Genomic DNA, 14,428 nt, shown 5'->3' on the forward strand with positions numbered 1-14,428 from the left:
CTCCAAGGGCAGCCGGGACCTCTGGGAGCAGCGTGGGTGGCTGTTGTGGTTTAACCCCTGCTGGCAGCTCAGCATCCTGTGGCAGCTCGCTCACTCCCCCTCCTTTACCCCAGGTGGGATGGGGAGGAGAAGTGGAAAAAGGTAAAACCCGTGGGTTGAGATAAGAGATATTTAATAATTGAAATAAAGTAAAAATAACAGCAATAATAATAATTGTAATGAAGAGGAGAGGGAGAGAGGAAAAAAATCCAAGGGAAAAAAAAAAGACAAAAAAACCCCTAAGTGATGCTCAGTGCAGTTGCTCACCCCCATCTGACCGATGCCCAGCCAGTCCCCCAGCAGCGATCGGCTGCCCCCGGCCAGCTGCCCCAGTTTATATACTGGGTGTGACATTCTGTGCTGTGGAATATCCCTTTGGCCAGCTGGGGTCGGCTGTGCTGCTCTGCTCCCTCCCAGCTCCTTGTGCCCCTGCGCTGGCGGTGCACGGAGCACAGAAGAGCCCTTGGTTTAGGGTGAGCGCTACTTGGCAACAGCTGAGCCATCAGGGTGCTGTCAGCATCCTTCCCACACGACACCCAAAATGCAGCAGAGTAGCAGCTGCTGAGAAGAAAACTAACTATCCCAGGCAAAACCAGGACAGTGGGGCGATAGGGGATACCCTTGCCTTAGGGGCCAGGATGCTGCCACCTTTTGAGCCTAAACCTGCCCCGATAAAGCGTCTCAGGTCACCGTGGCTAATTACACAACCCAGGGCACTGCCAGCCTGGGCGGGCGGTGGGGTTTGCAATGCCCCCTGCCCCAGCAGTGTGCTGGCAAGAGGGGCAGTGGTGCTGGCTGGCCAGGTGCTAGTGCCTCTCCTCCCAGGTTTGTGCCTCGCCACGCGGATGAGCTGGAGCTGGAGGTGGACGATCCTTTGCTGGTGGAGGTGCAGGCAGAAGATTATTGGTATGAAGCCTACAACATGCGGACGGGTGACCGGGGCATTTTTCCTGCCTACTACGCTATCGAGGTGACCAAGGACCCAGACCATGTTACAGGTACCAAGCCTCTGCATGCAGCCTGTGATGTCCCCCCATCTCCTCTCCACCGAGTGGAGGCTGGTGCTGAGCCTGGGGGTGGAGGGAGGACCAAGCTGGGCACCTGGCAGGGAGCGATGGGCGGCTTCTAGTGTGATGCTGGAGCCGGTACCTGGTGTTGCAGGAAGCTTTCCCTGGGCAGGGAAATGTGCCAGGGTGGGAATATGGAAAGGGGAGGTGGAGCTCAGCCCACGTGCCTGGTCATTGGGGGTGATCCCCGCTGCGTGCTCTGTCTTCCAGCTCTGGCCAAGAGCAGCGACTGGGTGGACCAGTTTCGGGTGAAGTTCCTTGGCTCGGTGCAGGTTCCCTATCACAAGGGCAATGACGTGCTGTGTGCGGCCATGCAGAAGGTAGCGTCCCACCCCATTTGTGGGAGCAGGAGAGCCTGCTCCTCCTGGCAGCAGGGCAGAGCCTCCGTGGGGAAGGGGTGAGCCACCCCCACTGCTCACGAGTTCCAGGGCTTTGTCTCTCTGTCTTCTCCCCCAGATTGCCACCACACGCCGCCTCACTGTGCACTTTAACCCACCCTCCAGCTGCGTCCTGGAGATCAGCGTGCGTGGGGTCAAGATTGCTGTGAAAGCCGATGACTCCAAGGAGCACAGCAAGGTAGTGCTCCGCTCCCCGCTCGCCTTGGCCCTTCCCCGGCTGCTGCTGTGAGCTGGCTCCTGCCTGCTCTGCTGCAGGTCATGTTTGCCTATGAAAACTGAGGGTCTCAACCCCACACCTGAGGGTGAGGAACATGATCAGCGGGGCTGTGGGCCCACCATCCTGGTCCCCCATCCCTCACAGGATCCCAGCTTTGGGTCATACTGCCAGCTGATGCCCTTGCAGCTGCCCAGCACGTCGCTGCGCTGGGATGCTGCTAGCTGAGCCGTACTGGTAATCTGTCAGCTGCTCCTAAACCTTTCTGCTGCTATTTTGAGTGGTGTCCTCCAGATCTGCCCTGTAATCCCTTTAGCTGGCTAGAGCAGGCTGCTGATTAGCGTTCTGCATAAGCAGTCTAGCAATGCCCGGCGAGGCGCGGGGCAGAGGCAAGCCTGCCCTGCAGCTGTGGGATAGGAGTAGTTCCTGGCTCTGAGTGCCGTGACGGAGAGCTGGGCTGGGGTTTCTGCAAGTCTTGCCTGTATCTAGGGGTTGCCATCAATTCAGTTGCTCTTTAAAGTCATATAAAGAAGTTCTTGTCTTCGGCTGGGACCCTTTGAACGTCCAGGCTTGAATGGCTTTAGTTCTAAGTTATCCATTCACCTTCCACCTGCTGGTATTGCTGAGAGCCTTTTCGTGAGGGAGAGGGGCTGCGTGTGCTGGCCGAGCAGCAGCGCTGCCTGTAGCCTGAGCACAGCCTAACCCAAGGAAGACCTGTGGGGGCAGCTGGGGTGGGAGCCAGCGGGGCTGCCTGGAGGAGCACCCTCCATGCAGGTGCTCTGGGGCCATCCCAAAACCGCTGCCGGTCCAGCCCAGGATCGGGCTCCACTGCTGAGGCCCAGTGCAGATTTCCAGCGGCCAGAGCCCAGCTGCCCCTGGCGTGGTGGGGAGGAAAGTTCTGACAGTCTCTCTCTCTCTCTCCCCTCGACCAGGTAAACAAGTGTAGCCATTTTTTCCAGCTGAAGAACATTTCCTTTTGTGGGTACCATCCAAAGAACAACAAGTGAGTAGTGAGGAGGTGCAGGGTGGCTCTCGATGCTGCAGCTCAGCACAGAGGCGTTGCTGCCTTCCTGGGGGGCAGCACGACTGGGCTGGGGCGGGAAGGGGAGGCTTCCCAGCGACCCGGTCCTGCAGGCTGCCGTTCCCCTGTGAGCCCAGCGGTGCAGCTTCATGCAAAAGCAGCCTTGGCTGGGAATTGCATCCCAGTGCTGGGCATGGGTCGTGGCAACTGGTGGCCACGAGGTTTTGGTGGGGGGTGCAGGTCCCAAACCCCTGTGCTTAAGGAGGGGGTACCCCTTGGGGATGCTGCAGTACCTGTGCCTGCTGGTCTAGTCACCTCCCCTCTCTCTGCCCTCAGATATTTTGGATTCATCACCAAGCACCCTGCTGACCACAGATTTGCCTGCCACGTCTTTGTTTCAGAGGAGTCCACAAAGCCACTGGCGGAGTCTGTAGGGTGAGTCCTGACGCGTTCCTGCCAGGCAGGAGGAACGAGGCAGCCAGGCTGAGTCCTGCCATCTCCCCATACGTGTGGGGCCTGGCCGTGGCCCCAGGCTGGCGCCTCTTCCCTCATGTGAGAGGCTTGGGGCGGGAGCCAGGGCTGACAGGGCTAGGGGCAGCATATTCCTGACAGTGCTGGAACACGTCCCAGCGCAGTGCTTCGCAGGCAGATGGCTGGAAGTCATGCGCTGCGCAGGGGATCCAAGCAAGGATGGAGACCCTGTGGCTCTGGGGGCAGCTCTGGGTGCTAACGCAGGAGGGACGGGGGCTGGGGGTCACACTGGCCGCAGAGGAGGGAGTGAGGGTGAGAATAGAAGCGGGGCTCTGCAAATGCCTCACAGGGAGGACGCTGCTGAGCTTTGCCCGGTACTGTGTTGCAGGAGGGCTTTTCAGCAATTCTACAAGGAGTATGTGGAGTACACGTGCCCCACAGAGGACATCTACCTGGAGTAGGGGCTGGCACAGGCACCTCCTGCACAGTCAGGGCTGCGGTCGTGCCCCTTCCCCGTGTCGTGCATGGACAAGAGCTGCTTTGAGCCTGGAGGAGGAGTGGGCCCGGGGCAGGGCTCCCGGGGCACGGAGCACCACCTCTTTTCGTGACTCCCCTTCCTCAGGCTGGGGCTGGGGGGAAGGGAGGGGGGAGGGCTGGACAAATCGTGTTTATTGTACAAAATACTCTTAGTTTATTCTATTGAAAAAGCACCCGCTGGGTGCCCTGCCTGTGAGCGGTGGAGGCGGGAGCAGCAGCATGCTCACGCCCTTTCCTGCTGCAGGCTGGGGTGACAGCATCTCCTCCCTGTGACCATGGCCCAGCTTCCCGTCACATCCCTTTGGGGTGACTTTTAATGCAGTGGCAGAGTCGGACTCGCGCAGTATGAAGACACAGCAGCTAGAGCAAACAAGACCACGCGCTGGCTCCTGCCTGGGAGATGGGCTTGCCCTGGGCAGGCCATGCCCTGGGGAACAAGGCTGCTGGGCAGAGATGACAAAGGGAGGCCCAGGATTCTCCTCTGCCAGAGCCAGGCTGAGCTGTGACAGCTCACCCCTGCCTCTGCCCCCCTGTCCCTCTTGTATCCGTGCTCTGTGGAGAGAGAAAAATACCCCCTGTACCTCCCTGCAGTAACTACACCCTCTTTGCCCCTTTTCCCCCCTTTCCCCAGCTGCAGAGGTGGAGGCAGGGCTGGGCCACCCCTTGGCAGTGGGGCTCAGCCCCTGTGCAGAGCTGGGTGCCTGCCACAGGTGGGGCAGGGAAGGGCTAAAGCCTGCGGGGAAGCCGTGCAGAGCACCAGGGAGGTAGAAGAGCTCTCCCCGTCTCGACGCTGCAGCCAGCGGTCGCTGTGCTTCAGCTGGATCTGCTGTGATGGCAACAACTATTAAATATGATGGTTCATGGAGCGGGGCTGCCATGCTGTTTGCGTCCCACCGCCGTGGGTTTGGCCCCTGGCTCGTTCTTTCCCGTAGGACCCCCAAGGGGAACTGGAGCTTCTCAGGTTTGGTCTGAGAGCCCCAGTCTGCAGTCCCTGGAAGCCAGAGATCATCGTACAATGGTCGGAAAGGGGACCTCTGGAAGTCCTCGGCTCCAGTCCCCACCCAACCCGGGGCATACCCTTACACCCCCACCCCCTCGCCATTCCTCCACCTACACTGTCCTGCAGCAGCAGAGGGCAGGCAGGGGTGTCCCCTCTGCTGGGCTGCAGTGGGCACAGGGGCACGCTAGCTCACAGGTGGGCATCGTCGTAGTACTCCAGCAGATCAAGCTCGTCACGCTTGCTTTTGCCAGCTCTGCGCAGCCCTGCCGGCTGCTTCTGGGCCACATGCGTCCTGAGGCGAGGCTGCTTGGGTTTGATGCCGTAATCTGCAGGTGGAGCACAGAGACGGGGCTCAGCCCAGGGCTGCTCACAGGGCTGAGGGCAACCACAGGGGTTGTGCATGGAAAGGGGTTTCAGAGGGGTGAGGAGACTGCTGTACCATCCACCAGGCCAAAGTGTTCCTGCGGAAGCTCAAGGGGAGCAGAGAAGTCCTCAGGGATGGAGTAGCTGGCCCTGCAGAGGAAAACCAGGGGCAGGAATGAGCCGAGACCCTACAGTGCTCACCCATGCTGGCACAAGAGCTGCCATGCACCACTTGTCTCCACCCAGCCCAGCCAGCTCTCGGCTTGGTGTCACGAGTGCCAGCCCATGCCAGCAGCCCTGGGTACCTCTGCAGGTACCGAGGCAGGGAGGAGGAGGAGGAGGGTGAGGGAAATGCCATTACCTCTGTTGCAAGGGCCGTGAGAGGGCAGGCCCCAGCAGCAGGGCAAGCAACAGGAGCCAGCACGGCATGGCGCACCCCGACACCAGCTCCACGGTGAGGTCACAGAGGAGCCACCCTCCAACACCAGCACCAGGTTAGAAGGTGGGGGGGGGATGGGGGAGATGGGGGGGCAGGCCCCCACCCTGGCACTGCTGCCTACCCCCTCCAGCTACACACGGTTCTGGTCCTGGGCTGCCTGGCCCTGCCCAGGCCCTGCCAGCCGCTCGCAGCCTTCCCTGCACCAGTGCGGCCACAGCTCCTGGGCTGCTTCCCTGCCCGGGTCCCTCGCCACGACCCTGTGCCTCCCTCTGGGCCCCTCCAAAACCAAACCCCTTCTTCATGTCATCTCAGTACCTGCCTGTCCCCAGCAGCAAACCCGCCAAACACTTTGCAGTCTTCAGCATCTTCCTCTGCTCAAAGCCCAAGCGAGGGGAGCGCAGTCCCCCACTCACAGCTTTTCCTTTTGCACTACAGGTCATTGCTGCCGGCTGAGGTGGCAACACAGATCCCACACACTGCCGAAGCCCCGTGGTCCCCAACTGTGGTGGCCCATTAGGGGTGTCTGTGGGGGACTACATCCCCTGTTTCAGGTGCTGAGGATGAAGGCTGTGCCCCCTGCGGCCCCAGAGTCCCTCAAGTTGCCCACTTGAGGCCAACACACCAGGCAGTTTCCAGCTCCCCAGCTCTGCACTGTGGGGCAACCCAGTGCCACCAGCTGGCTACTGCTCTGTCCCCGCCAAGGGAGCCTCCACAATAGCTCACTGAGCAAACTGATGCCTCAACTGTCCCCAAGACAGCAGAGGAGATACAAGGCTGTCCAGGCTGTCCAGGCCTCTCCTGGGCCCTTCACTAAGTGTGGCACAGCAGTATTTGCTGAGTTAATCTCTTCATTTCTCCTCTGCCCTCGGCCAAGCCCCTGAGCACAGGCTGGCAGCCATTCCGCAAAGTCTGTTAGCCCACATGAGGTGCTGCAAAAGCAGCCTGTAGGTAGGTCTTCCTCCCCCCAGGGGAATCCCAGGAAACTGGGGACTGAACCAGGCCCCTGGAGTTACAGGGGTGACAATCATCGGCTGAGCCACACGCGAGACCCTGCCCGACACAGCCCAGAGCAAAGGGCTTCTAAGGGACAGCGCAATCTCAGGGTAGACAAGACACCGACCTGCTGGCAACCAGATATGAGGGGATCCCATGCAATAAGGGAGAGGTCCTTCAGCTCGGTTCTTTCCATTCAGTTTATTTGACAGACAAGCCAGGTCCAAGCAGATAGGCCAGGCACGGCCAACACAAGCAGGCTGCAGGTCAACCTCAGTGCCATGAGGTAGGAGACAATGCTCTCCAGAAAACCACTACGCTGCCTGGCTTCATTATAATGCTGCTGTACAAAACGAGAAAAATCAAGTGCTTAAAAAAAAGAGGTTGTCCCATCACCATCGCTGCAGCCACAGAATGGTCCAGAGAAAGAGGTCAGAAGGGTCTCTCCACGCATATAGTGTCCATCATTCACAGTTAGATCTGTTGAAAAAAATTACATACACACCCCTCCCCACCCTGCAGAACAGGAGCTTCTCATTGATGGTTTAACTGAAAATTAGACGTGATCATCAACATCCCTCCCCCAGTCTACTTGCCCTCCTCAGAAATGTCCAGCCATGATCTTAGCAGAGAATAATCATCATCTTCGCATCAGCCCCAGTTATAGAAATAGATTTTCTGCCAAGCAGGCAAGTAATCCATCAGCGGCCCTGAAACAAGAGAACAGAGGGATCACACACATAGAAAGGCAAGAACTCGAAGCTGTATGTACACAGGGTACTCTTACACCACCACCCCCCCCTTTCATTATGATACCAAACAATCCCAAATCTCCAGTTATACAACTCAGATGAGCCCAAGAACAGAACAGTTACTTTTGCCAAGATGGGAGACAACTCTGGGATATGGTGCCAGAGATCAGGGCAGGACCAAGTGGGATGCAAACCACCACTCCCTCAGAGCTGACATGTCCCAGCTCCAGTGGGAAGCAGGGGTCTACAACGTGCAAGGGGAAAACCCACATGCAGTGATTCAGGACACTGCTGTGGCACAGGGAAGAGAGAAGACGACTCAGCAATAACGAGCAGGTGCAGGCACAGAAGCAACTGCTGTAGAGTGAAAATGCTTATGTAGCACATGGCTTAATGCAGGCTCCAAAGCCTCTCTGAAATCACTAACTGGAAGAAGCAGCCCCTGAGCTAGCCAGATTTGTGACCTCCCCAAAGAAAGGACAATCCCACAATGCCAGGCTGATCTAATGCCACATCACTGCCATGAATTACTCCATGAAAGGCTTCACATCAGCAGGGAAGAGGGGGAGGTGGAATTCTGGCCCATAATAAAGGGATCCCTCTGGTGAAGGACTAGAAGACAGACCTGGTTTGGCCCTTTGATTTACAACTGGTTCCTGCCTGGGTCAATACCTCTAGGCACCTGTTTACCCCTCACGTCTGCACTGCAGACTAGGGATCAGGGAAAAAGAGTTCAGAAACAGGGCTGCAGAGCAGGGCTCTGGTGCACCAGCTGAGGCGCAGAAAGGGAGCGCAGGAGAACAGGCCTAGGTGGCAGAGACACAGCTCTGCAGCCTGGGAGGGCACACAGAGGTTTACCCACTGTGGTCGAGCCAGGAAACAATTAATCCTTTCCTGTTCCAGTTTAAAATAAAACACAAGCATCAACACAGGGTGCACTGGTGCTAACCATTCTAGGGACTTTTCAATTCTTTCCTCCGGTTGGAAACCAATTGACAAATGTTCTGTCCAACTTCTCTGACTTTTCTCCACCCAAAATAAATGGGGGTATAGTAGTGGGACCCCACTTACGTGTGACAAAGCCAACTCCAGGCACATAATCAGCCAGCAAGCGCAGAAGGAGAAGGATCCTGCCCCTAAGAAGGGAGAGAGTATGTACGAGTCCAACAGGACACCTCCTGCCCCAGCTGCTGAATGCACAAACAGCAACGGCAGCTGTTACACAAGGGCTCGAGATCAACCTGCTCACAGGCACCCGCACCTCTTCATATCTACTCACCCAGTCCCCTGACGCTATTTCTGTTAAAAGGGAAATTTTCAGAAAAAGCCCAGCAGGGGCCCCTTACTCTGAGTATCGGTCATAGAAAGGAGATCTCAGCAGGTAGTACAGCAGTAGGATGGTTCGTCGCCTCAGCTCCGCTCGCTCTCGCCTGTTCAGGTCTTTCAGATCACTCAGCAAGCTCAGACTGGAAGGAGAAGGGCAGAAAGCTAACTCACGGCAACAGCAGCCAGCAGGGGAAAAGAAAGTGGGTTTCTAAATGCCCTCCGTTCTCAGCTCCACACAGAGCAGGCTGCACCAGCTCAGAACAGAGAGCACCGTAAGTGTTGCAGAAGATACCTAAATGTGCCAATCTCCCAGCTAAAGACCAGCCCCTGTGCGTATTTCTCTCAGTAGGGCCTGTCCAGGGTTGAGGAACAGGGGGAAGTGTGACGCTCAGCCACCACCAACCTCAAGCACCGACAAAGACTCTTCCTCAGACTGACCTCGAGATGTCCAGGACTGCTGAGAGGAGCCAGGGTTTCCACGATCTCTGGCCCCACACTCCTAAACTTAATACTAGGAAGGCAGTCAAGGAACGGGAAGAACCAGAGGTGCCAAGCAAGAAGACAAGCAATCCCCCAGGTGCCAGCAAAGCTCTGCCGAGAGCAGAACACACACTAAGGCAGTGCCAGGGGCCCAGGGGAGGGGCTGGAGGGCTGGTGCCCACAGTTCCAGCGGCTGAGGCTAAGAGAAGGGGGGAGTCCCGAGGTCCCTGCCTCAGCAGAGCAGGGGCAGGGAGGGAGAAGCCTGGCGTGGCACTGCCCCGCACCCGCACCACCCTCTGCCAGCACCCGGGTACGACGAGACCCGCACGCACGCAGCCAGGGCAGGATACGGTGGAGCAGAGGGCGGGTTATGTAGAGGGATTCTGCGATGGTTTCTTGGAGACCCAGAGGGGTGGGAGGCTGGTTCCTCTCTGCTCTTCGGCTCTGCGACTCCTCCCTCTGCTGGGGGGACCCCCAGTGCCGGGACTGCAGGGATGGGGCTGAAACAAGCAGATCAGCACATTAGCACAAGTAAAACCTTCCTGCTGTGCTTTCCCATGCCACCACCCCGCTGCTTTCTGCACTGTGAAGGTGTGAAATGGGCAAGCTTGAAAAGCTGCGCGCGCAGGAACTGCTGTGGCTGTCCAGCACCCTCACAGCTTGTCTCCAGAGGGGACAGAGCAGGGAAGGGGTACTTGTAAAGGTCCATGATTCTCAAAGCATAACCACACTGACGGGTTGTCTCGGTCGCACAGCTTGCTTGGGAAAATACTATTTAAGTGCTAGCCTTGCACACATGTCTGAATCCCCGTGGCTTTGACATACCCCAAACAACAGGGCCCAGTGACTGGCAATATATGTCCCAATAAAAGGTTCTGCTCTTTACTGCCCACACCCAGGTCATATGTAAAAGGGCACCGAGCCAAAACAGCTCAGGCAAGGACAGAAACAGGCTCAGCTACTCACTGCTCTGGAGAGAGCGCACAACACGGCTGGAACGCCTACCAACATAGGTCTGATCCTTCCCTGAGGAGCTGTCTTCCATGTCTGCAGGAGAAAACAGCCACAGGGGTCAGGCTGCAACGGAACATGCCTCACTCCAGAGCTGGCAGCATCCTTCCCTGCATTGCCATCAAGAAGACCAGACTGAAAGTTTGATTTAGCACAAACCGGACCAGCCTGAAGGGGCTAACATGACGCAGAAGGTGAAAAGGTAAATTTGCCTGACATTGCCCAGGCCTAGGATCTTCTTCCTCAGCATCAGACCTGAGGACACTCAGCTTGACTCACAGTTCAGCCAGTGGTTCCAGGCTTAGACTCCTCCACCTCCTCCATCCAGACTGTAGGACAACTCTGCCACTAAGCTAACTCGTGCTCTGCCAAGGGTAGAAAGTTCAGCACAGCTCAGCTTTGTGTACTGAAGCCTTACAGTTCCCTGTGCTGCCCAGGCTGCTGCTCTGACGAGTAACTGCTAGCAGGACAAGACATGTGGCCCACCAAGGAGCCAAGCTGATGACGACAGTGCCATGGGCTCACCTTGGGGATGGAGAGGCTGCTGCTGCTCCCTGTTCAACGGCACAATAGGAGGAGACATCTGGATGCCAGCTTTGTACCACAGCAGGAGCAGGAGACGAAGGATGGCTCTGTGAGCAGACACATGAAAACCTTCAATATCAGGCTACGGAGCTGGGTTCCCATTGTGCTGGAAAGGTGGCTTCCACAGAAGTGGGAAACACTCAGGTCTGCTCAGGGTAGCTGGCAAGGCGAGCGGGGTAAGTGTCCCCTTCTGTAGCACAGTATCCAGCATGCCATGGGGCTCCAAATTCCCCCAGCCTCAGGAACTGGCAGCTCAGCTCTGCGTGGGCTTTTTCCTGGGGTACTCCTGAGTCCCCTCCAGATCCCCTTTCCGAGCGCAAGCTGCCCCTTCCCCTCCGCCCACGGGACTTACTTAGCCAGCTGGATGAGGACAATGATGGTCCACCGGCCCATCTCCCCCCACACCCTGGCTGTCCCCATCTCTGCAAAGACCTCCACGCATTCTAGCACACTCAGCCAGGTCAGCAGCTTCTGCTGGGGCAGCGACTGCAAAACACAGAGGGGAGGAGGGGGACAGGATGCAGGCTCTGCTTGGGAGTTAAACAGGGCAGAAGCACAGCCCAGTTTGATGGGATCCTCAGAAATAAGCACCAGATGGCCTCGGAAGTCACAGCCCCAGAAACAAAATGTGGTGCCTCTGCTGCAGCCAGAGTCTACGCACAAGCCGACTTCTCTACCTCCAAGCAGGGGCAGACTGAGACATCACAGTATCGCACAGAGCTGCTACCCCAGAAACAGGGAAACCACCACAGCTGTATCTCAGCTTGCCTTCTACCCCATCTGACACAGCAGGACCGTCTCCTGGGTTGTGACACAGTGCCCGACTCAATGGCAAAACTCTCTCCTTCTCCTTGTCTTGGAGCTGGGATACACAACAAACCTCCTCTCTAGTTAGAGTCGATGCGGGAGGACACTTGGATTAGAGGGAAGGGGACCCAGAGTCCACAGTCACACCAGAGCAAATGCCTGCTGAATACAGCATCAGCCTAGATTCCAGGCACAAACCCCAAAACAGCGCGTGCTCTTCCAGCCTGGGTCCCTGCTCCCCATGCGGGACCTTGCTGGTGCTGTCAACCACAGGACTTAACCCACTGAAAAGCATCAATAAAAGACAATACAGCTGAAATTCACTTTGGCCTTTAACAACCAGGGAAGCCAGTCTTCTGCGTTCCTGTTTGTTAACACACCTGACACTCCAGCCAGAAAGCTGCCTACACCCAAACCCACACAGTAGGCAGGATTGCAACAGAAGAGGCCTGCCTGGAAAAAAACACTCTCCTCATTTCCCAAAGGGTCCAACAAGTGCTGGGAGCCAGTCTGGGGATCTTGCAAGAGAGACGGAGAAACAAGGTGCTTATGTTTGTTTTGCTAAATAGCATGTGCAAGGGAAGAGCCTAAGAGACGGAATCAGAGCTTTGGTGCTCCAGAATCACTGCTCTGGATGCAGTGATGGTTATTGAGCAACCCCTTTGCCTAGCTCTAGTTCTGGGCCTCTCAAAAACCCAGCGGAACTCCTGGTGCAAGACAGAGCCTGATTTCTGTGGTCCTGGGAGCGCTCCGGCCACTACTCCAAACCACGAGCTACAGGGCTGGGCTGCTGTTTACCTGCACGCAGGGGTTGCTTCTGGCCTCGACACACCTGACAGCAAAGAGAGGCCACAGCAAAGACCTGTTAGTTTCTACAGACACTCCCTGAAAGCCGCTGCAGGGAAGAAAACATGTGTCCCAAATCCTCCTCCCACACATTCCAGCCTTACCACAGGCAGGCTCCGCTGCAACTCCTTTCGGAGAATCCAGTCGTTTAATAGCACGAGGAGGTTGGAGGCAGAATACACTACAGAAGGAAGAGAACACCGCGGTTACGGGACGCACAGAAAGCAAAGCAAACCGGGCCCGCTGCCACCTCCCCCGGGAGAGGATGCGGGAGGGAGGGAGGGAGAGCAGCACGTCACGCAGATCCCCCCGTAGCTGCCAGAGGACGCAGCCAGGCGCGATGAAAACGAGGGGTCCGGGGAAGGGCCCCCCCGCGTCAGGGCCCCCCCCTCCCGCCCCGCGGTGCCCGGCGCCCCCGGCTCCCCGCCCCCACCTACCCAGCTCCGACAGCGCGTGCGAGTCCGAGAAGCGACCTGCGAAAGGAGCAGAGCGGCTTGCGGCTACCGGCTAGCGCCCGGCCCGGGGGGAGACCCCGCCGCCTCGGGCAGGTGCCGCAGCGGAGCCCAGGCCCCGGCCGCGGCGGGAGTCACGGGCCCGCCGCCCCCCTCCCGCACCTGGCAGCAGGTAGGAGAGGCCCCGCACGGTGCCCTCCAGCTGGGCCGTGGCGGCCGGGTGCCGTCTCACGTACTCCTGGTAGCGCTGGCACAGCAGGCGCAGCCGGGCCACGGGGCCGCCGCGGGAAAGGGCCGGGGCCGCCATGGCTCCCGCGGCGGCGCCTTCCGGGGCCGCCACCGCGCCTGCGCGGCGCGCCCAGCCCGTCCTAGCCGAGCCCAGCGGAGCCGAGCGGGCCAGCCGCGGCGGCCGAGCGCCGAGCGGCCGATGGGCGGCGGGGCGGGGGTTTAAAGGAGCGGGAGCGGCGGCCGGGCCAGGTACGGGGCGGGCTTGGGCCACGGCGGCGGGCCGGGGGGCTGCGGGGAGCCCTGGCGGGGCGGGCGGGGGGCCAGGCGGGGCTGTGGTAGCCGCAGGGCGAGGAGCTGCGGCACGGGTCAGTCTGGGGGGGGCTCCGGGAGGTAAGCCGTTCCTCCGGCGGGGCGGGGGTCGGCCCACGCGTGGGTCTGGCGGTGCCGTTCCCGGCGCGGGGGTCGTGGCTCTGATGGCGGCACCGGTTAAAAGCTCCCGGGAGGGAGCGTGGGCGCTTGGAGCAGCCGCCGCCACGTCCCCGGGGCGGGGGATTTACTGCCCTCCCCCCCCCCCCCCCCCCACACACACACCGGGCCCCGTGTGTGGCTGGCTGCCGGCGGGCAGCGTCCTGTGTCACCCCCCTGCGCCGGGGGGCTTCGCTGCGGGGAGCGGGGGGTGCCGTCGGGCGGGCAGGGGCAGCCCCCCCCCCCCTTTTCCTAAGGCGGAACGGGCCAGCGGAGGAGGTGCTGGGCCAAGGGGCTGCACACTCGGGCAGGGGCTGGGGAGGGGGCTTTGGGGCTGGGGGCCTGCCACCCTTGTGCTTGCCTCCTGTCGAGCGTGGCAGCAGCTCTCCCTGCCGGGGCTGGGGGGAGGCTTTGGCGGTGGGGGGAGGGGGGCACAGGTGCCAAGGGAGGTGGTCAGGGCCGCGCTGCTGGTGCTTCCCGGCTCCTTCCCGGAGCCCGTCCGGACTCGCACAGCCACACTCACGCTGTACTCGTTACTGCACTAACCCCGGGTTTACAGGCTGGGGGCTGGCTGCAGAAGGGGGCTCAAACCTGTGTTGGGTCCCACAAACCCCCCTGCCATGCTGAGCGATGCTGGGCTGCACGGACTGTGCTCCAGCTCTGCATCCCGCTCAGCTGGAGGGCACCGCCGCGCTGAGGCTGCTGGCCATCACCACCCTGCCCGCTGTCCCCTCTGTGCTGTGTCCCGCTCCCTGGAGCTGGGCCTGGCCTTTGGCACACCTTGTAGTGCAAAGATCGGCAGCGGTGCACATGGGCACGGCTGCCTGCCTCCCTGCTGATCCTCCGAGGGCGCACAGCATGAGTGAGGAAGGCGTTTCACAGCCTTTGGCAGGTCTCCGGAGTGCAAACAGAGCTCTGCCAAGCTGCCCCTCCT

General features: G+C 59.4%; 4 protein-coding genes across 9 annotated transcripts in view; 2 read left to right on the forward strand and 2 right to left on the reverse strand.

Annotated features, from left to right (window-relative positions):
* The window catches only part of MAPK8IP1 (mitogen-activated protein kinase 8 interacting protein 1), a 24,264-nt gene extending 19,652 nt beyond the window's left edge, over positions 1–4,612 (forward strand). For both annotated transcript variants that reach the window (XM_055792500.1, XM_055792506.1), the window contains exons 7-12: positions 865–1,037; positions 1,317–1,426; positions 1,563–1,682; positions 2,651–2,721; positions 3,076–3,174; positions 3,599–4,612. In XM_055792500.1, coding sequence (XP_055648475.1) covers positions 865–1,037; positions 1,317–1,426; positions 1,563–1,682; positions 2,651–2,721; positions 3,076–3,174; positions 3,599–3,671 — 646 coding nt within the window. In that variant the 3' untranslated portion in view covers positions 3,672–4,612. The remainder of the gene's footprint in view (positions 1–864; positions 1,038–1,316; positions 1,427–1,562; positions 1,683–2,650; positions 2,722–3,075; positions 3,175–3,598) is intronic.
* Positions 4,257–6,782, reverse strand: FREY1 (Frey regulator of sperm-oocyte fusion 1). 3 transcript variants are annotated; one of them, XM_027785117.2, is made up of 5 exons: positions 6,670–6,782; positions 5,865–6,072; positions 5,187–5,260; positions 4,862–5,073; positions 4,257–4,299 (listed from the first exon to the last, which is right to left on the reverse strand). In XM_027785117.2, the coding sequence occupies exons 1-4, from the start codon at positions 6,698–6,700 to the stop codon at positions 4,937–4,939; spliced, it is 450 nt and encodes a 149-aa protein (XP_027640918.1). In that variant the 5' UTR covers positions 6,701–6,782; the 3' UTR covers positions 4,257–4,299; positions 4,862–4,936. The 3 variants fall into 3 exon arrangements, with proteins under 3 accessions (XP_027640918.1, XP_055648552.1, XP_055648549.1); XM_055792577.1 differs by lacking the exon at positions 6,670–6,782 and adding an exon at positions 5,472–5,586 and having other exon boundaries at positions 5,865–6,591; XM_055792574.1 differs by lacking the exon at positions 6,670–6,782 and having other exon boundaries at positions 5,865–6,591.
* The window catches only part of PEX16 (peroxisomal biogenesis factor 16), a 20,884-nt gene continuing 13,184 nt past the window's right edge, over positions 6,729–14,428 (reverse strand). Inside the window, exons 4-14 of the mRNA XM_055793671.1 lie at positions 12,964–13,317; positions 12,787–12,822; positions 12,454–12,530; positions 11,049–11,182; positions 10,637–10,743; positions 10,067–10,147; positions 9,451–9,600; positions 9,059–9,131; positions 8,641–8,760; positions 8,366–8,430; positions 6,729–7,252 (exon numbers count right to left, since the gene is read on the reverse strand). Coding sequence (XP_055649646.1) covers positions 7,194–7,252; positions 8,366–8,430; positions 8,641–8,760; positions 9,059–9,131; positions 9,451–9,600; positions 10,067–10,147; positions 10,637–10,743; positions 11,049–11,182; positions 12,454–12,530; positions 12,787–12,822; positions 12,964–13,317 — 1,256 coding nt within the window. The 3' untranslated portion in view covers positions 6,729–7,193. The remainder of the gene's footprint in view (positions 7,253–8,365; positions 8,431–8,640; positions 8,761–9,058; positions 9,132–9,450; positions 9,601–10,066; positions 10,148–10,636; positions 10,744–11,048; positions 11,183–12,453; positions 12,531–12,786; positions 12,823–12,963; positions 13,318–14,428) is intronic.
* Positions 13,183–14,428, forward strand: part of LARGE2 (LARGE xylosyl- and glucuronyltransferase 2) — a 24,976-nt gene continuing 23,730 nt past the window's right edge. For 2 of the 3 annotated variants that reach the window (XM_055792482.1, XM_055792465.1), the window contains exon 1: positions 13,219–13,278. The gene's annotated coding sequence lies outside the window, so the exon portion shown is untranslated. Of the gene's footprint in view, positions 13,279–14,428 lie in introns of all 3 variants that reach the window. The other variant, XM_055792472.1, reaches the window with a different exon arrangement.

The sequence above is a fragment of the Falco peregrinus genome, chromosome 1 (genome assembly GCF_023634155.1).
Source record: "Falco peregrinus isolate bFalPer1 chromosome 1, bFalPer1.pri, whole genome shotgun sequence".
Lineage (NCBI taxonomy): Eukaryota > Metazoa > Chordata > Aves > Falconiformes > Falconidae > Falco > Falco peregrinus.